The sequence below is a fragment of the Saccoglossus kowalevskii genome, chromosome 2 (assembly GCF_978046115.1).
Source record: "Saccoglossus kowalevskii chromosome 2, keSacKowa6.1, whole genome shotgun sequence".
NCBI lineage: Eukaryota > Metazoa > Hemichordata > Enteropneusta > Harrimaniidae > Saccoglossus > Saccoglossus kowalevskii.
Window position 1 is genome coordinate 549020 of NC_140642.1, and position 19950 is coordinate 568969.

At 36.7% G+C, this 19950-nt stretch overlaps 2 protein-coding genes and 1 long non-coding RNA gene across 3 annotated transcripts; all 3 read right to left on the reverse strand.

Moving 5' to 3' along the window:
* Positions 1-11264: 11264 nt before the first annotated feature.
* On the reverse strand, positions 11265-11857 carry LOC144352175 (uncharacterized). The gene is made up of 2 exons (XR_014930994.1): positions 11770-11857; positions 11265-11322 (listed from the first exon to the last, which is right to left on the reverse strand). It is a non-coding gene; the product is annotated as an uncharacterized LOC144352175 (long non-coding RNA).
* A 908-nt stretch (positions 11858-12765) lies between these two features.
* LOC146748038 (uncharacterized) lies at positions 12766-13265 on the reverse strand. The gene is made up of 2 exons (XM_085496104.1): positions 12884-13265; positions 12766-12782 (listed from the first exon to the last, which is right to left on the reverse strand). Exons 1-2 carry the CDS (start codon positions 13263-13265, stop codon positions 12766-12768), a joined length of 399 nt encoding a protein of 132 aa, XP_085352230.1.
* A 395-nt stretch (positions 13266-13660) lies between these two features.
* LOC146748039 (uncharacterized) lies at positions 13661-14885 on the reverse strand. The gene is made up of 2 exons (XM_085496110.1): positions 14001-14885; positions 13661-13855 (listed from the first exon to the last, which is right to left on the reverse strand). Exons 1-2 carry the CDS (start codon positions 14883-14885, stop codon positions 13661-13663), a joined length of 1080 nt encoding a protein of 359 aa, XP_085352236.1.
* Positions 14886-19950: the final 5065 nt, after the last annotated feature.

Here is a 19950-nt window from a genome sequence, read left to right on the forward strand (position 1 = left end):
GCCAATTGTGGTTATTTATCGAGCAGCTTCCCGATTTTAGTAAGCCCGGCTTGATGGAAACATGTTTAATGGAATATTACGAACATGGTGTATTATAAGTGGGTTAAAAAACAAAGGTTCATTACACACGTGGTTGATGGCCGACTTTTCCTCACTGTCGTAAGTGTGGACCAAATTTTCAGAGGCTCCTGATAAAATACAGGGATATCAGTTAATTGTATGGGAGTGTTATGAGTGTTATTAAACGGATGATTTGAGTTGTTGTATAAATAATGTTGTAAATATTGTAAGCGAAAAGACGCAATACGTGTATGTGAATGAATCAGTCCTTGCCTGCCCTCACATGGTGGTAGATAGACAGTGTTCGCAGGAACCCAATGACGGCCCTGCCAAACAAAGTTTAAAAATAGCTTTTGTAACAAATCAATTCGCTCTCTAGACGGACTCAAACACAAAGTCTATGAAGAAACTTAGACGCAACAAGTTGATTGACGACCAAAGTGCGCCCTCTGTATGACATGGCTAGTGCATACTTAGTCCACCATTCAAGTCCACCAGGAATAAAATGATTGATCAGTGTGTACGACATTACCGATTACTGAACGCCATTTTTTAAGTGATGTGTTGTCACCCTTCTTTGGTAGGAGAGTGATGACAGCACGGCGACAATACAAAGGAAGTTGCCCATCCTCGATCGAGGATTGGAAAACAAGACATCATTACCAAGGACTGGCAAAAAATGTTTGTAAAATTCTCCTACCTACCACTAGACAATTGCTTGACGGCCAAAGAAAGCTCGTCAAAAGACAAAGGAGAGTCACAGTCATCTCTCAAATCATCGTCACGTTGAGGAAGATCTTCCAGAATTTTGTTTTGACATTCAACAGAGACAGGATCTGGCGAGAACAGATCAGAATAAAAACTATGCGCAAGATGGCGAATCTCATTTGGAGTCTCAGTAATAGTACCATCAGGTCGCTGTAGTTGGGTAATGGCCTTTCGACTACCTCTATTTTTCTCAATATCAAAGAAAAAACAAGTTGGTGCGTCACTCTCGTTTAGGAATTTTATGACGAGATCTAATAGCCGCACCTTTGGTTTCTGTTTTAACGAGATTTTCAAGTAGTGTCTTTTTATCTTTAATCAATGCTGGGTTGATATTGTACATATTTTGCTGTTCAATGAGTGCGATGTCTGCAGATAGTGTGTGCTCCATTTGTTTGTAATTATTACTAAGTTTAGCAATATACTGTTTTGTCAGTTCCTTTATTTTGAGTTTCCCGACGTCCCACCACATTTGTAAAGACGTTTTCTCTTTACGCGACGACACCCAGTAATCGTGTATCATTGTACAATATTCTTTGTCGTGCAACAGACTTAGATTAAAGCACCACACAGGATTACGATTATTAATCTGCTTGAAAGCATACAGTGATCTGAGAAATCAAAATGCGGTTTTATAGATGCATGTTTGATTCTGGAAGAAAGAGACTTTGAGATAAAGAACGGATTTATTCGAGATTTACTCTCGTTTCTCACCCAGGTATATTGCTGTAATGGTGTATTAAAATGATGCCAGGCGTCGACAATTTGAAACGTATTAGCACGTTGGAAAGAAACTTGCCGGACACAGGGTGCGGTTCCGTCAACCTTGTGGTTAGCGGTACAGTTGAAATCACCACCTGCAATTATTACTGAATCATTATTGAGGCCATAAAATGTTTAAAAATTTTAAAAAAAACTCTAAACGCTCCAACCCATTAGTAGGTGCATTAACATTAACCAGATGCACAGGGGAGCCGTCGACATTGGTGTGAACGTGAAGTAACCGGCCGGATACAACACTAGTGACATTCAGAACATTAATATTTTTATTTGGAATTGCCACACCGGACGAGTGAGTATTTTCATGCGAGAAAAAGAGAGATGCTCTCCAAACTACTTGCCAAGTAGATTCATCAATAGAAACAGTGTGCGTCTCTTGGAGGAAATAAAAATCACTAGAATGGTTTATTTTGAGAAAGTTAAAGAGTTGGTGCCTCTTAAAAGAGTCCCTGCACCCATGCACATTCCAAGTAACATCTGATATGTTAGCCATTATTGATAGTAAAAAATAAACAACCAAGAATACTGTAATTACACGCAATGAAGAAATAACGAGCCATCTATATATGTATTTATTTGTACCATATAGAAAACAGACATGTTTATTTACCTCGATTTTAAGCCTTCCCACGTCTAGTGGAAAGTCCACGCTTGGTATTCAATATTGCGTCAGTAGGTTTTACATTGATATCAATAGTGCAGTCATCAAGAAATATTACCAACGAATCGTGTGATAGAAGCTTCTTAGTTGCCTCGGAAAGATCATCTACCATAAACTGTGACAAGTCTGATGCACCGGACGCCACCGATTCCATGTCATCAGTATCACCATCTGGTTGATTCCGATTAAAAACGTCAAAGGGCAAAACGCCCTCCAGCTCCCCAGGTTCAAAAGAAAGAGAGCATGACGAAGACGCCATGAAAGTAGAAGGAGGGGTTAGTACCCTCTCCTCGCCATTACTATTAATTTCAATTAAATCAGACTGAACCTGAGTAGGGGCGACAGATGCGCTATGAGTATACGTAACCGTGGAAACACTGTCTGTTTGAGCAGGTGTAGTTTGAGTCAAGTTAATTTGGTCAGTCTCATTAGCATTTGCATTCACTGTACGCGTGCCAGTTTCAAGTTTAATATTATCGTGTTTTTTTTTCAATAGTAGCCGTTGGTTTAATATTATCGTTTATTTTAGGTTTATCATCAACAGGATCATCAAGATCAGTTATCATTTTAGTTGAGTCCTTTGTGTTTTGATCGCTCTGATCAGTACCCGTCATGACATTATTTGTTTGCTGTACTAATATTGGTTGGTGGGGTGGATGCATTCTCGCTACAATTGCGCTGTATATGGCACTTTTTAAAACACTTGTAACATGTAATTTCATCGGTTGACAAGTAAACACGATAATACCTTTGCTCATGCATAACATTTATAATTCCCTCCAGTCTGTCAATGTCGCAGAACATATACACTTGTCTCCGGAAAAACTTGACGTGCTTCAATTCCGGGATTCTACAACAGGATCATCCGTATAGCACTGACAACCCGGCCATAGCGTTTTAGTTCACTTTCCAGTACCTCATTGGAGATAAAAAGGGGAACCCCAGACAGAACAACTTTAGTTGCCGGTTTTACAAGTGGCTCAACGTAAATCTGACAATCACCAACATTACTGAGACCATTTACACAGCCTGTTTCAACTAAATTTAACGAGTCAACAAAAATAAGAACATTGCCATTTGCCCGTGAGGCGGCGACTACTTTTTCGGGCCCAATAACCCCAGCGATTGCTTGGACATAAGACTAAATTTTGACACCATCAATGGATTCGCACTTTATCCCGTGTTTTCTTGTCAAACCTGCAAAGGGGTTGACACGTTGACTCGCCATGCCGGTGGCCATCTTGTTTTGACAGCCCGGTGAGTCGACACAACTCAAAAAACAAAACCAAAGTAAAGTCGGCAGATTTATGCCTAAGCAACAAAATAAGACAATAATCAAGCACAGAAAGTACTTGTGAAGCCTCACGAAACCAAGAAAGTAACTACGTAACTTGCAAAGAGGAGTAAAAAACGGTGATTTTCAGGAGCTTAACTCAAACATGTTCGTATACAAATACATACATACATACATTTCTTTTTTTATTTCTCAAGTATTAAAAACAATTACAAATATTTACAGTTTAAAAAAACTCGCTATGCGAGGGGAAAGAAACGGGTATATTATATCCAATGAAAGTAATATCGAGTAATATAATGGTATCGAGCTAGTAAATAATATCGAACAAAATAAATAAATAAATATCGAGTAATGTAATAACAAGCGAATAAATAATATCGAATGAAAGAAGTATCGAGTGATACAATGATATCAGGCAAGTAAATACTATCGAATGAAAAAATATCGAGTAAAATAAAGTAATCGAATTAAGAAAATGTTAATGATTTGTATATAACAAATAATGATGTGGGGGAAAAACGAAGTAAACATAACGGGGATTAAAAGTACTAAATAGGAAGATTGACGATAACACGCGAACTCGTTCCTTTTGCAGTAGTCTAATATGGTAGTACGTAGTGATGATAGGTGGTTTTCAGTCATCGATGATCCAGGTAAGTTTCCATGTAATACCATCAGATATTTGTAGTGTGTCGTCTTTCACAGAAGCAATAGCACCATTTATACAAAATCTATTGATGAACAACTGTGTGGAGTGTTTGAGTTGGTGGTATTTGAACTCGTTCACTAGACGGTTTCTTATCCTTGTTTTAAAGCACAATAGTGCATCATCTTGGTCCAAATCCTTCAGTTTATTAAATCGAGAGACATGGGTTGCCACTTTAGCAGTTGTGAAGACAAAACATAGCAATCGATGCCCATCGTTCATACGACGTGGTTTTGGTGGACCAAATATATACCACTGCAATGGAATGTTATTATCATTGTCCACTATCTGCTTAACTAACTGACCTAGGGTGCGATGTAGTGGCACAAGTCTAGTACATTCTAAAAAAATATGAGTGAGGTCATCGACCTCATTGCAGAAAGGACATTGGTCAGTATTCCTCAGTGAGGACTTTACCAGGAAATCGCAAGTGGGATATGCACCATGTAAGATGCGCCATTGCAAATCGCCGTCCTTTCTTAGTAAGGGTGGAAGATAACAGTTGCAAAAGTTGGGCATAGTGTTTAAAGGAAAAGACAGGACATCATGCCAAACCGTGGTCAGTTGCGTACTTGGGTGTTTAGCACATTGAAGAGCAATAAGAAATTTGTAAGGTGACGTAGTTTCCAGTTTATATAAAGGGTAATTCAATAAGATGTCTTTCTCGTCGTTCCTGTACACAATGTCAAAGGAGTATCTTGTAACATTTTCTGACGAGTTGTTCTCAGAACTATTTGCAACTATTCTCTTCCACTCTGCAGGTATGGCTTTCATGATTACATCGATTGCTATGGCTGTGAATGGTGTCACAGTTCAGCCATATGTCGTTGTCCAGTAAATGACCAATTTTGGTGATGCCAGCTTCAACAAAGTAGCGCAAGTACAATGGTTGTTGTTGTACACGATGTAGTAATATAGGATTCAGGAATATGGTTTCTTGGGATATGTCATGGAGTGACGACCACAAGGACAATAGCTCTTGGTAAAAGGTAGGTGTGTTATAGTTAGTTTCTGGAACAACTGTAAGGAATATTTGTTTATCATACTTCATATTTTGTGTTTTGTGTAGAAATAAGTCTGCAAATATAAAAGTCGGGTGATCAGACTCAGAATACAAATATCGCTTGATATAATGGAGGCGAAAAGCAGCAACACGAGTTGGCAAGTCTACGAGACCCTGGCCATCTTCATCTACCGGTAGGTAAAGAATTCTCTTTTTCACCCAGTGTCGTCTTTGCCAGAAGAATTTTAAAAGGAGATCTTGTATTTTTTGTATTAAAGCTTTTGGTGGACATGAAGAAACAAGCCTATGCAACAACTTTGAAACAAAGCTGAAGCTGAAGCTGAAGTTGTGAGATTATTTTTTTGCCCCCCTTCGTGCTTCTCGAGGTCAAAGAAAAAGGATGTTGGAGCATCACTTTCATTTAAAATTTGGTGGCGGGTCCTAATTGCTGCTCATTTGGTTTCAGAGCGAGTAATATTTTCTAATAAGTTTTTTTTTTTCATTTAAGACTTGTATAATTGCAGGATTTGTGTTTGTGTCATTTTCGGGTGTTTTAATTTCATTACAGAGATTCTGTTTAGCTGTTTTATAGTTGCAACTTAGTTTTGCTGTGTATTGCTTTGTCAATTGTTGTATCGTGAGTTTACCGATATCCCACCACTGCTGGATGGATTTGAAACGGGGCTTCTGTTCACGCCATGACAACCAATATTGACGAAGAATGTCACAGTACTCTTCATCATTTAGCAGGCTCACATTAAATGACCAAGTTGGGTTGCGATTTGAAATGTTTTGAAAGGATAGCGTGAGAGTAACTGGGCAATGGTCAGAGAAATTAAAATGTGACTGTATGACTGTATGTTTAATCCTTGAAACCACAGATTTTGATACATAGAACGTTTCTATTCTAAACTGAGTGTTGTTACAGCTCCAGGTGTATTGTTTGGAGCATGCAATAATGCGCCTCCATGCATCAACAAGTTTGAAGCGTTTTGATATATTTAACAATAGTCGCGAAGAAGGCAAATGTGGCTCAGGATTGTTGAGCCTATCCATATCGGGGTTTATGGTGCAAATAAAATCACCAGCCATTATGACTGTATCTGAATTTAACCCGTTTAACAATGTTTTGATCTTCGTGAAGCATTCCATTCTCTCATTCCCATTTGTAGGTGCGTATACATTAATTAAATGAACAGAGAAGCCATTCAAATCCATATGGACATGTAACAAGTGAACTTCTATTAAATTGTTGACAGAAAACAAGTTGATCTTTGACCCAGGTTTAATCAAAATTGAAACACCATCCGAATGGGAGTCACCATGCGAGAAATACATAGGCCCTCGCCATACAACATTCCAGCGAGCTTCATCAGAGTCAGTTGTATGAGTTTCTTGGAGAAAATAAACGTTGCTTGAATGATTTGCCTTTAGAAAGAAGAAACGTGTAAATAATACGCATCATAGGTTTTATGAGTATCATTAGTTAAATGTTTGTCACAGCGCCAATTAGGAGCTAGAAACTTTGCCATGGCGACACGAGTTAAGACAACTTGAACGAAAAGGAAAATCAGATTCAAAAACAATAAATAGCATAATGTGGAAAAAAATAACATTTGTAACAGTAAGTATGACAGGACAACGATACATAGTAGGTAGCCAGTACTGAAGCAGATGACAGACTTTACAGCAAGTAACATTATTGTATTTAACATCCTTTATTTTAGAAAAAAAAATAATATCCTTGGCGTTCCATGATAAACAAAGGAGAGACATTCATGAAGGTAAGAATAAACACCATTGATTTTTTACAATTTATGTTGAGTGGGAAGTTTTTTAGCTTTTCTGGTTGACCTACCGTGATTGGTAGGTATCCCACGTTTTTTATTCAACAAAGGATTCTTTGCTGAATTAGTTCCCGTGTCGTCTTCTTGTTGTTGATTAACTTTTATGATGTGTTTTGCTATCTTTGAAGTCATACGCTGAAGGCGTATTTTTTCTTTGCTTGGTGGCTCTGAGCTTTTCCGAAAATGGTTAAGAGAGCACACTGGCAGCTTCAGGTCCGGACAAAATTCGGTAGCATGCTCAATTATTCGTTTTGAATTGATTTTTCCGTTTACTTTTCCATTTTCATCGCCTGCAGTTTTATTTTGAGTAGTTGTATTATTATTGTCAGTGTTAGTGAATTCAGTTTGATTATCAGTACTGTCGGTTTTTGTTTCCGTGATTTCAGTTTCAGTATTATCATTAGTTTGACTAGTGGTACTTTTATTTTCGTTTGTGGTACAGAGTTCAAGGTATATCAAGGAAATACTCGTTGTTACGACACGCCGGATTGGCTGGAATTGAGTATGCGCACTTGATTTATGCAGAACTCTGTGCGATTCCCCCTTGATTTAGGCTGCTGGCCATTTTCGTTCATGAAGTCGTCGGATACCATCAGAAAACGCAGGATTTGTGCAGTTTTGAATAAAACAAAGTTAGCGATTATGGACAATGGTTATTAACGTAACACCCGATCCCCTCTAAACTTTTTGTTTCGCATTTTAAGGTAAGAACTCGAAAGGTGTCGATTATGCTAAGTGTCATGTTTCACAACTTGTTTATTTATATACGTGTCAGTAATAAAAGCAAAGGGTGGTGGGACATAGAGATAGGAGATGCCATAAATAAAAGAAAGGAAGCATGTATACAATACAGAAGTTTTGCAAATGTATCTGGAAATCAAGGGAAAATGGAGGATACAGATAAACTATGGTCTAATTATATTGACCACAAAAAGAAAGCACAAACACTAATTAATTCAAAAATGATATAATTTAAAGTGAAACACAGCATAGACATAGCCAAAAGGGGAGGAAGGTCATCGAAACTGTTTTGGCAAAATTTGAAAGGCTTTAAAAATCATGCTAACCTAACATGCATTTATGACATTTTAACCAAAAGTAAAAACATAACAACACACCCAGAAGTCATTAAGAACAACTTGAAACATTACTGGAATACTTTAGGGAAGATGAATAGGGAAGTTAATAATGTAACAAACTTTCATGATCAAATATGTGAGGAACTATATTTAATAAGAAATAATATTTTTAAAAAGGAAAATGATACAAACTCTCCAGTAATTAACACTATAGATATAACAAAAGACGATGTTCTAAAAGCAATACATTCGACCAAATCTGGAAAAGCTTGTGGTCCTGATGAAATCGTCAATGAATTTATTAGAAATGGTGGCGATACAATAACCCAGACATTAACGCTACATTTTAAGTCCTTTCTAAAAGAAAGCAAAATTCCTGATGGTTGGAAAGAGGGTGTTGTAAAACCAATCCACAAAAAGGGTGATACAAAAGACCTCAACAACTACAGAGGTATCACTCTAAATTCCTGTGTTTCAAAAATTTACAGTAAGGTTATTGAAACAAAGTTAAGAAAATTTGTTGTAGAAAATAACATCCTGGGAGAAATTGAAGGAGGTTTTAGGGAAGATAGGAGATGTGAGGATCATGTGTTTACACTCAAAGGTATAGCGTCCTTAAGGAAATAGAGTAAGAAATCTACTTATGTAGCATTTCATGATTTCTAAAAAAGCGTTTGATAGAGTTTGGAGGGATGGTTTGCGAGTATCCTTGTGGAAAGCAGGAATACAAGGACAATTATATAATATTATAGATGACATGTATGAGAATGTTTTTAATAAGGTCAATTTTATTGATATTGAGACTGAATACTTTGAAACCAGTGAAGGTGTACAACAAGGATGCGTTTTAAGCCCCCTACTCTTCTCAATTTATATAAATGAATTTGCAAAAATGTTATTTGAATCAAAACTAGGGGTGAGGATAGGAACACAAATAATTCCAGGGCTTTTTGGGGCAGATGATGTAGCTTTAATAGCAAATGATGCAAGTGAACTTCAAAGTATGCTTGATATAGCAGCTCAGTTCGCTAGTAAATGGAAACTTAGTTATAACCAATCCAAGTCACAGATAATGTATTTTGGCAAGAAACTCCACAAAAAGGACACAATTTGGAAACTAGGAAACTTGACATTAAAAGAAAGTAAAACGTACAAATATTTAGGCATAACCATATCAAAAACATTGAATGATCATACACAATTTACTGAAGTTTATAAAAAAGAAATGACAATCTTAGCATATGGCAAATCAATAATTAACCAACACAACAGTTTTAATCGATTTGAGACCGGTGATGTGTTATGGCATAGCATAATCATGCCATCAATGAATTATGGGTGTGGAATATGGTTTCAGGATAGCAGAGAGTTTAAAAAGAAATTACAAAGTATTCAGTACCAATTTGGGAAATTTGTATTCAAAGTAAACAGAAATGTGGCAGGGCCTGCAGTGTTGGGGGACTTAGGATGGGAAGACTTGAATTACATCCAAGATAAAGTGCGGATTCAATACCTGGATAGACTTCAGAAAATGAAAAACAATAGATGGACTAAAATAGTTTTTAAAGAAATGAATACTCAGTATAAAAACAAAGTTAAAGTGGCTTGGAACTGGCCTAAATATGTAGAAAACATTCTAGAGACTAATGGCATGGATCATATCTATGGAAATGAAATACCCCAAAAAAAGAAGTTTTATCAAAATCAGTAAAGAAAATGAAATAAACATGTTTACACAAAATTTAGAGAAGATGAAATCATTAAAACACTACTGTTGGATTAAAAGAAACATTAAAAAAGAAAATTACATAATGGATCCTTATGATCATCATGGTGTCTCCCTTGTCGTTAAGACTAGGTCAAACTCTTTAAATCTTAAAGGTAAAAAATGGGATGGAAAAATTGCAGGGGGGTAATGGAATTTGTGGAGTCTGCAATCAGGGCAAAGAAGACATTTACCACTTTCTTTACCTTTGTACGTCATCTAATCATATTAGGAAGGAATTGTATTTAGCATTAGAAACCTCACTGAGAAACAATGTTGAATCTTCATCACTAATGAATAGTTTTCTTTCAGGGGGGTTGAATTATAGGTTCAATTTCCTTTTTGGTGATACACTATGGAACATAAATGAAAATGTGGGAAATACCTCATCAGCTTTAATCAGGAAATGTGTAACTGATTTATGGCAATATAGAAAAGAAATGATGAATGTAATTTAAAGGTATGTATTACTGTTTTCATGCTGCCGATACAAAGGTTGAATAAACATTACTATTATTATTATTATAGCGGATGATTTTTTTTAATTAGTATTTATTGATTTTCAGCCCCCTAGTGACTGTGTGTTGGCGTGCAAAGCTGACATGGCAGTCGCCATCTTGGTCACACTGCCGGGGCAAGTCAGCCACCAAAAAACGAAAATCAGGCAGATTTATGCCAAAAATACCAAATAAAGCCACCCATACAACGAGAAAATACTCACAAAGAACCTAGAATAGGTTTAAAGACAACAAGCTGCTCACATTCAAGTAAAAAGTACAAGTATTTCGGGAGCTCCGGTCAGCGTGTGTATGTCTCATTTACATACAGACAGACAGACAGACAGACAGACAGACAGACAGACAGACAGACAGACAGACAGGGTAGCTGCAAAGACTCCCTTTTGTACTTCGCACACGGGAGTCAAACAATGATTTTTGAATACTTTTGCCCCAAATGTATTACCTCCTACCAGTTTTGTTATAGCAGTGTTTGAATGAACATGCTTGTTATTTTGGCTACTTTGCGCACTGGTAAGATATCACTGGTGCCGACGTTGTTACACTGTATCAACGTAATTCCAACGCAACTTTGAACTTTGAATGAACTGTAAATGCTGCCTTCATTCTAGAAATACTATAACGGTTGGAAATAATAAATGTAACAGCAGAATACGTCCTAGTAATAAGCTAAGTGACTTCTAACGACTGAATGGTTTTGGCGAAATTCATTACCGAGAAAATTGACCTCAAAGTGTGGCAGCACCAACTAATACACTAAAGACAGGCGATCACGTTCTTGACTGATGTGGCATATCTCTTTAATCACATCTTCAACTTAAATATACCAACACCGTAAGATCTAGCAATTAACAAAAATATAACAAATCACTAAATCTTAATACAAATAAGGTGTAAAATATATAGTACTAAAAATATCACTAAATACTACAATTCAGTACTTCACTATTTCACCATAGATGGCGCTATCACTGAAGGTCACAACATAACAAATAATAATCACAGTAATTCAGCTAACACGATAAAAACGATTCTTCAAAAATACAAAAAGTAATTCTTCCACTACAATGAATGTAGATACACTTCAGTCCCTTCACGAGTCCATATAACAACTTACTAACAATGATTGATACTATGCTAAACACGGTGATGATGAAATCGTACACATAGTAATGTAAAGCTTGAAAACACAAGTCAGTATAACATCAAAAAAGCTCTATGTCGATCCATACTACAACAAAACTGCTCTCTGAATACTCAAAGTACAAATAATACAGCTGTATATTACCTCGTGGGCCTATTTAGTTGGTAGTCCGAGAGTGATTATCGACGAAATTGCGTCCTAGCGATCAACGTTACGAACAATGGAAACATGGCTACTGTTGCATCATGGGACAAACAATCCACGGTAATACGCAACAAAAAACTCGTGCAGACAATAAAACTGCCCTATAAATATAAAATATCTATTCCTACAAATAATAATAATTTAACATGAAATAATTACATGAAATAAGAAACTATTTAATAAAACTACTTAGTCTTTATTCCGTTCACGACTAACACTAGAGGGCGCTGTTAACACAAAAATGCCGTGAAGTCTCAGTGCACCTCGTCAGCTACACTCCCACCAAATCACTCATTCATAAAGGTACATAAAAGTAATATTGTCTATACTTGAGTGATTTCAAAATTAATATAAGAGTTCCTGAGAGTTAGTATATATATATATCTTGTAAAAGCTTGATCACAGTACAGGTTTCAATCGTTTTCCAGAAGAAGATTCAGTTTCTGAACAGGTCTTTCCAATACTGATAGCTTGCTTTCTCTTCTGCCCTTCTTATCAATGTTCTTGGTACCAATCTGAACTTTAACCTTTCTGACTAAACCATCATCGCTTGCCGCAATCTCAGTTACGATACCCAATGGCCACTGCATTCGATGAAGTTGTTCATCTTTCAATAAGACTATGTCTCCCACCTTGATATTACGTCTCTGTGTGTTCCACTTCTGTCGTTTTGTCAGCGTATTCAGATATTCATTCTTCCATCTACCCCAGAACTACTCAGCTAAATACTGTACTCTTCTCCAGCGTTTCCTGATGTACAAATCTTCCTTTACAAATTTACCTGGAGGGGGCAGTGCTAATGATGTTTTCATGGTGAGTAAATGGTTTGGAGTTAAAGGTTCAGGACTTGTAGGATCATTCAGCATCTCTACTGTGAGTGGACGGCTATTAACAATGGCCATAACTTCATACAGAAATGTACGTAGTGATGCAGAATCAAGACGACCAGAAGACTGTAGTAGAAGTGATGACAGTACACTTCTGATTGTCCTGACTTGTCGCTCCCACACACCACCTGTATGACTAGCATATGGAGGATTCATAACAAATTCACACTGATGCTCTGCCAGAAATACTTGGATTCTTTCTGTGTCTAACTCCCGCAGAGCTTCTTGTAATTCATTCTGCGCTCCTACGAAGTTGCTACCCTGGTCAGATCGAAGCTGTAGCACAGAACCTCTAATCGCAATGAAACATCGAAGACTGTTAATAAAACAATCTGTTGACATATCATCAAGCATTTCAATATGGACAGCCCTGGAACACATGCACGTGAACAGAAGTCCATACTTCTTGTGTTGTTTCCTTCCATCTTTAACAATAAAAGGACCAAAACAGTCCATGCCACAATATGCAAATGGAGGTGAAGGCTCTACTCTGTCTTCTGGTAGATCTGCCAATTTTACTCTTCTGCAGGATGGCGAAGACGACGACATTTGACACACTTGTGAATGTGACTGGCTACAACCTTGGTTCCTCCAATGACCCAATACCCATTGGTTCTCATTTCATTAAGTGTCATTCCTCGTCCTTGGTGCTGGACTTTACTATGGAAGTGTAAAATGATCAACCTAGTGACATGGCTATCTCTCGGCAGAATGACTGGGTGTTTGACGATATCTGGAACCCTAGCTCTCTTTAAACGACCTCCAACTCATCAACAGCGTCATCAAGGAATGGGTCCAAATTGTAAATACTACTACTTCCATTCACTCTGGCTGACTTCTTAATAGCTCTAATTTCTTCAGCAAAAGCTTGACTTTGGATTGATTCCTGTCTTTCTTGGGAACTGCAAGGGTCACTCGTTCCCTTTCCCTCTCTTAAAACTCTTTTAAATACGTGCCAATGCTCCAACAGCTCCGGACCATTTAGAGAAGCGGGACATGCAAGTCTCCAAGTTGAATGGTTCTTCTTGTGTCACAGCTGAGAAAGTTGTCACATTTCTCACTTCAGGATCTCCAACATTCAATTCATAGGTTGGTTCTTCCACTATTTCCAACTCTCTTTTCCACAGAAACTTCGGTCCCTGAAACCAGTTTGAGTCAAGCAGCTCAGAAGCGAAAACTCCTCTAGAGGCGTGATCAGCAGGATTTTCTCCAGATGAAACATAAGACCATTGACTGCAGTTAGACAAATGCCTGATTTTTTTGGATTCTATTTGCTACAAATACGTGGAACCTTCTGGCTTCATTTGCGATATATCCTAAAACAACCTGGGAGTCTGTCCAGAAGTACTCTCCATCAATATTGACATTTAATTCTTCCTTCAGTCTATGGCTCATGTTTGCAGACACTACTGCAGCAGTCAACTCTAGATGTGGGATGGTAACTACTTTAATTGGGGCAACTCTGGCCTTTCCAACAATCAAAGTACAGTGTACTCGATTCTCACCAACAAGTCGAAGGTAGGACAATTGACCATAACCACTGGTGCTGGCATCCGAGAAGTGATGCAGCTCAGTGCTCAGGATCTTGCCAAAGTCGTGTGGTTTGTAACTCCTTGGTACTTGAACTGCTTTTAAATTCTCAAAATCAGCTTTCCACCTATCCCATATTGGCCGTAAATTATCAGATAGCGGCTCATCCCAACCTATGTTTTTCTTACACATTTTTTGAAGAATTCGTTTTCCAATGAGGATGAATGGAGCGAGAAATCCCAGTGGATCATAAATTGAAGCTACTGTGGAAAGAATTCCATGTCGTGTGGGAGGTTGATTTTTAGCCTGTATGTGAAACTTGAACGTATCTGATTCTACGCACCACTGGATCCCAAGTACTCTCTCTATTGGTAGACTGTCATGACTCAAATCAACATTCTTAATTCCATTGGCTCTTTCACTAATGGGTATGGCTTTCATTACTTCTCTGCTGTTTGAAATAAACTTGTGAAGATGTAGTCCTCCTTTAGAACACACGGTTTGTACCTCCTTCACTAATTTAATTGCATCATCTGTTGATTCTGTACTGATAAGCCCATCATCAACATAAAAGTCACCCTGTAAGGAACTTGCTGCTAGGGGAAACTCTATCTTATTCTGGTTAGCTAGATACTTCATGCCATAATTTGCACACCCTGGAGATGATGCTGCTCCAAACAAGTGCACCTTCAGTTAGGGTAACTAGTTTCACCAGCAACGTTTTTTTTTGGCTTGGCTGATTTTGTTCATACTTGACAGTTAGGTCGTACCGTCACTGATTGGAAAAAAATCTTGGCCCACCACTGTCATTGCAACAGCCAAAAAATGATTTTTGAATACTTTCGCGCCAAATGTATTGCCTCCTACCAGTTTTGTAATAGCAGTTGTAAGATTTGTCGTAAATCTTGGGGAATGTTTTATAGTATAGCGCCACCAACGGCTATAAGACACATCATACTGAAAAGGACATCAATGTAAGACTTGCGTTTCAAGCAGCCTGTCAACTTGTTTGTATTTGCTGTCACCCATGCTAACCTGATGTTTTTTGACAAGAAAACGATAAATGTAAGTTTTCAGACTATGATTGTATTGTTCATTTATTTATTTATTTATTGCTTCCCTTTTGTAACAGGGGCTCACTATGTAAACTAGGAGCTGCACCAAATAAAAAATACATTTCACTCAAAGACTAATGAAAAAAAAAACTTTTGATAGACAAAAAGAAATTAAGTTACATGAACTAAGATAACAAAATATAACAACAATAAAAAACATCTAAAAGTAGCAAAAAAAAAATATTAAAACTAAAATATAAGAAGTACACTGGAAAAATATTAAATATTATCTGTATACCTTTTTCTACTGTCCATGGCATCAACTAAGAATTTGTTTGTAAAAGTATCAATTTCGTCACACAGGACTGAATTATACTGCCTTGTACTGTCACCCAGGATTAGCATAGCACTTCTTTGTTTGCTATGAAGTCTTTATGTAAATTTATTTCATTTTTGTTACATAGTAGCATTTCAATCCCTTCCATTAGGGTTTTTCTCTGTGCTGAGAAACATTCACAATGTAATATGAAATGCTCCAGTGTTTCAGGTTCCTTTTTGCAACATGGACAGATACAATCATTATTATCCAAGTTTGCCCATTTCATTTTCTCATATGCCAAACCAAGAATGCAGGATCTTGCCTTGAATTTTAATTGGGTGCCCTTGAAGTTGGATAAAGAATTTAAATATTTCTCACGATTTTTTAAATTTGTTTTAAATTTTCTATAACGAACGAGACTTGATTTCTCTGCCATTTTTTGTTTCCATTGAATCTCGTCACTTTTTACAATCAAATTTGTAATATTTCTTTCAGACAGATTAGTGAATTGACTTTTGTTTATCTTTATATTTCTTTCTATATTTTCAATGCTATTTAGCTATGGCCAGGTCTTAATCAGATTATTCTCTTTAACTGCTGTTAGTTTATTAAAACTAATTTTTGACCATCTGGTTGATTCCATTAAACACAACCTCTTGTAATAATTCAGTTTTAATAAACTGACTCTACTTTTCATAGTTATCCACCCCAGATCATTGATGGTCTTGATTATTTTATGTATAACAGCCAGATTGATTTTAAACATGTGATTCGGTGTAGAGGCCGGTCCTACTATTTACTGTCCGGGGCTGTCCGAGACTGCCCGGGGACTGCCCGGGGACTGTCCGGGGTGGAATATGACTGTCCGGGGCCAAAATACTTAGTTGTTGACAGTTTTACAACGATATCTAGACACCCGGGGCTATATTGACTCTAGTTAAGAACCATAAAAGTGGGAGACTATGCCACAATTAACATGTTTTGCCTTGCGATATCATCGTTCTGCTGACGCAATTGTCCGGCGGCCACCATTTTGTTTGAACGTTGCCATTCACTTGTAGGGGTGGCGGCTAAGTACGTACGTACGTTATAATTTCTCTTTATATCCGACAAGAGTATTATTATACAGTACGGTACTGCGCGAGTATTATGATAGAGTGCGTTATAATATCTCTTTACGTCCGACAAGAGGGCGTTATAATATATCTTCACGTCCGACCCGAGTGTTATTATAGATGTACGATACAACAGGAGTATTATTATAGAGAATGTTATAACATCTCTTTACGCCCGACACTAGTATTATTATACAGTACTGTACGACACGGGTTATAATATATCTTTATATTTATAAGAGTCATGAGTATTATTATGGATGTACGATACGAGGGAGTATTATTATAGAGTATGTTACAATATCTCTTTACGTCCGACATGTGTTTTATTATACAGTACGGCACCACACGAGTATTACGGTACGATATTAGTATTATTATACATTGCGATACAACATGAGTTTTATTATACAGTACTGTACCACACGAGTATTACGGTACGATATTAGTATTATTATACATTACGATACAACATGAGTATTATTATACAGTACTGTACCACACGAGTATTACGGTACGATATTAGTATTATTATACATTATGATACAACATGAGTTTTATTATACAGTACTGTACCACACGAGTATTACGGTACGATATTAGTCATATACATTACGATACAACATGAGTTTTATTATACAGCACTGTAACACACGAGTATTACGGTACGATATTAGTATTATTATACATTGCGATACAACATAAGTATTATTATACAGTACGATACAACATGAGTTTTATTATACAGTACTGTACCACACGAGCATTACGGTACGATATTAGTAGTATTATACAATACGGTACATCATGAGTAATATTATATAGATACCGCGGTCACACCTTTTACAATAGATACATTAATACATTCATAATACGTTCTTAATTATTATATCGGAAAGATACCGCGGTCACACCTTTTACAATAGGTACATTGATAAATTCATAATACGTTCTTAATTATTATATCGGAAAGATACCGCGGTCACACCTTTTACAATAGGTACATTGATAAATTCATAATACGTTCTTAATTATTATATCGGAAAGATACCGCGGTCACACCTTTTACAATAGATACATTAATACATTCATAATACGTTCTTAATTATTATATCGCAAAGATACCGCGGTCACACCTTTTACAATTGGTACGTTAATACATTCATAATACATTATTAATTATTATATCGGAAAGATACCGCGGTCACACTTTTTACAATAGGTACATTAATACATTTATAGTACGTTCTTAATTATTATATCGGAAAGATACCGCGGTCACACCTTTTACAATAGGTACGTTAATTCATTCATAATACATTTTTCAATATTATATCTGAAAGATACCGCGGTCACACTTTTTACAATAGGTACATTAATACATTTATAGTACGTTCTTAATTATTATATCGGAAAGATACCGCGGTCACACCTTTTACAATAGGTACATTAATACATTTATAGTACGTTCTTAATTATCATATCGGAAAGATACCGCGGTCACACCTTTTACAATAGGTACGTTAATTCATTCATAATACATTTTTCAATATTATATCGGAAAGATACCGCGGTCACACCTTTTACAATAATACTTTTATTTGAAAGTAATGTTCTTCATAATTACGTAAGTGCTACTATTCACGGTTAATATAATAAAACATATATAATGAATAGACCCGTGAATGTACTGTTTAAAGTACGTACAGCTTTATTAAAAGTGGGTATATTTATTTACTCACAGATATATCAACAAGCCGGCCATTCATCCATCGTACAACAAGAAGACTTTTTGCCTCTTTACTGAAAATGTTTGAATTAGCCCAGTCTTTCGAGTACATAAAAGAATAAGTCCAATGTTGCTTTACCATTACTATTTGGCGATTGTTGGTTTACGTCAATCAGTAAAACATAAACAAATGCAAAACAAAGTAAAAATAACAAATAAATAAACTACAGACAATATATATATATATATATATATATATATATATATATATATATGCAGCATATAAACAGCAAGTTTTATTAACACATTATAGATAACTTCCATAATTAAATATACACAAGAAAAATTGTTTGACAAATATAAAATGGGCACAATGTATTTGTAGTACATAAACAGCAAGTATACCAGATATGTTCAAGTCTTCACAGTTGTCTTTGCGCATTTGTCATATGTAGGGAGATATAACTATTGCCCCTATATATACCCACACTGTCTATAAATAGACCATTACATCAGCATACATAATGAGTCTGGAACTTACTACAAATTTCTAGAATGTTCTATTACCTTCTATTGCCTCCTACAGTGTTCTATTACCTATTCAACCAGTTTCTAAAAAACACAGTACGGTTCTAGAACATTCTCAGTCACACGGAAGTGGTAAACAAGTCGTATGCGACATGCTTCCCCTCTCAAGAATATTATAACATATAATATTACATGACTAGCAACGACGTCAATAATACGAATACGATAACAATTTCAAATAAAACAACAATACAATATATCAAATCGAACTGAGTACATAAATTCGAAAATCACATACAGTAGAATATAATAAAATATGAAATACAGTCATAAACGAATAACATTCTACTATACTGTTCAAAGTTCCTCAGTCCATCAATCTACTCAGGTAGTCCGCTACCACATTGTCCCGTCCAGGAATATCTTCAACACGATAATTATATCCTTGCAGAGTCATCACCCATCTCATCACTCGGTCATTTGCAAACTTGGCTTTATCCAGGTAAGACAATGGTTTATGATCCGTCTGCAAAATGAACTCCATACCGGCTAAATATAGGCGAAATTTATTCACGCCCCATACAATGGCTAAACATTCCCTTTCTACAGTTGAATATTACTTTTCTGCATCGGATAACTTCTTACTTGCATACGCAACTGGATGAAGCTTCTCACCATGATTCTGCATAAGTACTGCTCCAATTCCTACCTGAGACGCGTCCGTCCGCAACACAAATGGTTTCTGTAGGTCTGGCAACTTCAAAATTGGTTTGCCCAATAAGTATTCCCGCAATGTGTTATATGCTTTCTCCTGGGCCTCTCCCCATACAACTTTGTTGGGTTGTCCTTTCCTTAGTAGATCACTCAGGGGTGCTGCAATAGTTGCGAATAAGGGGATGTGGTCTCTGTAGTAATTGACCAGCCCAAAGAATGATCGGACACCTTTCTTGGTCGCTGG

Bases quoted from the DNA above. Each gene is read 5' to 3' on its own strand.
- LOC146748038 (XM_085496104.1), bottom strand. From the start codon at position 13,265: ATGTCGTCGTCTTCGCCATCCTGCAGAAGAGTAAAATTGGCAGATCTA.
- LOC146748039 (XM_085496110.1), bottom strand. From the start codon at position 14,885: ATGAAGTATCTAGCTAACCAGAATAAGATAGAGTTTCCCCTAGCAGCA. The intron at 13,856-14,000 runs GTATTTGTAGCA...AACTGGTTTCAG, and splicing joins ATGAAGCCAGAAGGTTCCAC to GGACCGAAGTTTCTGTGGAA.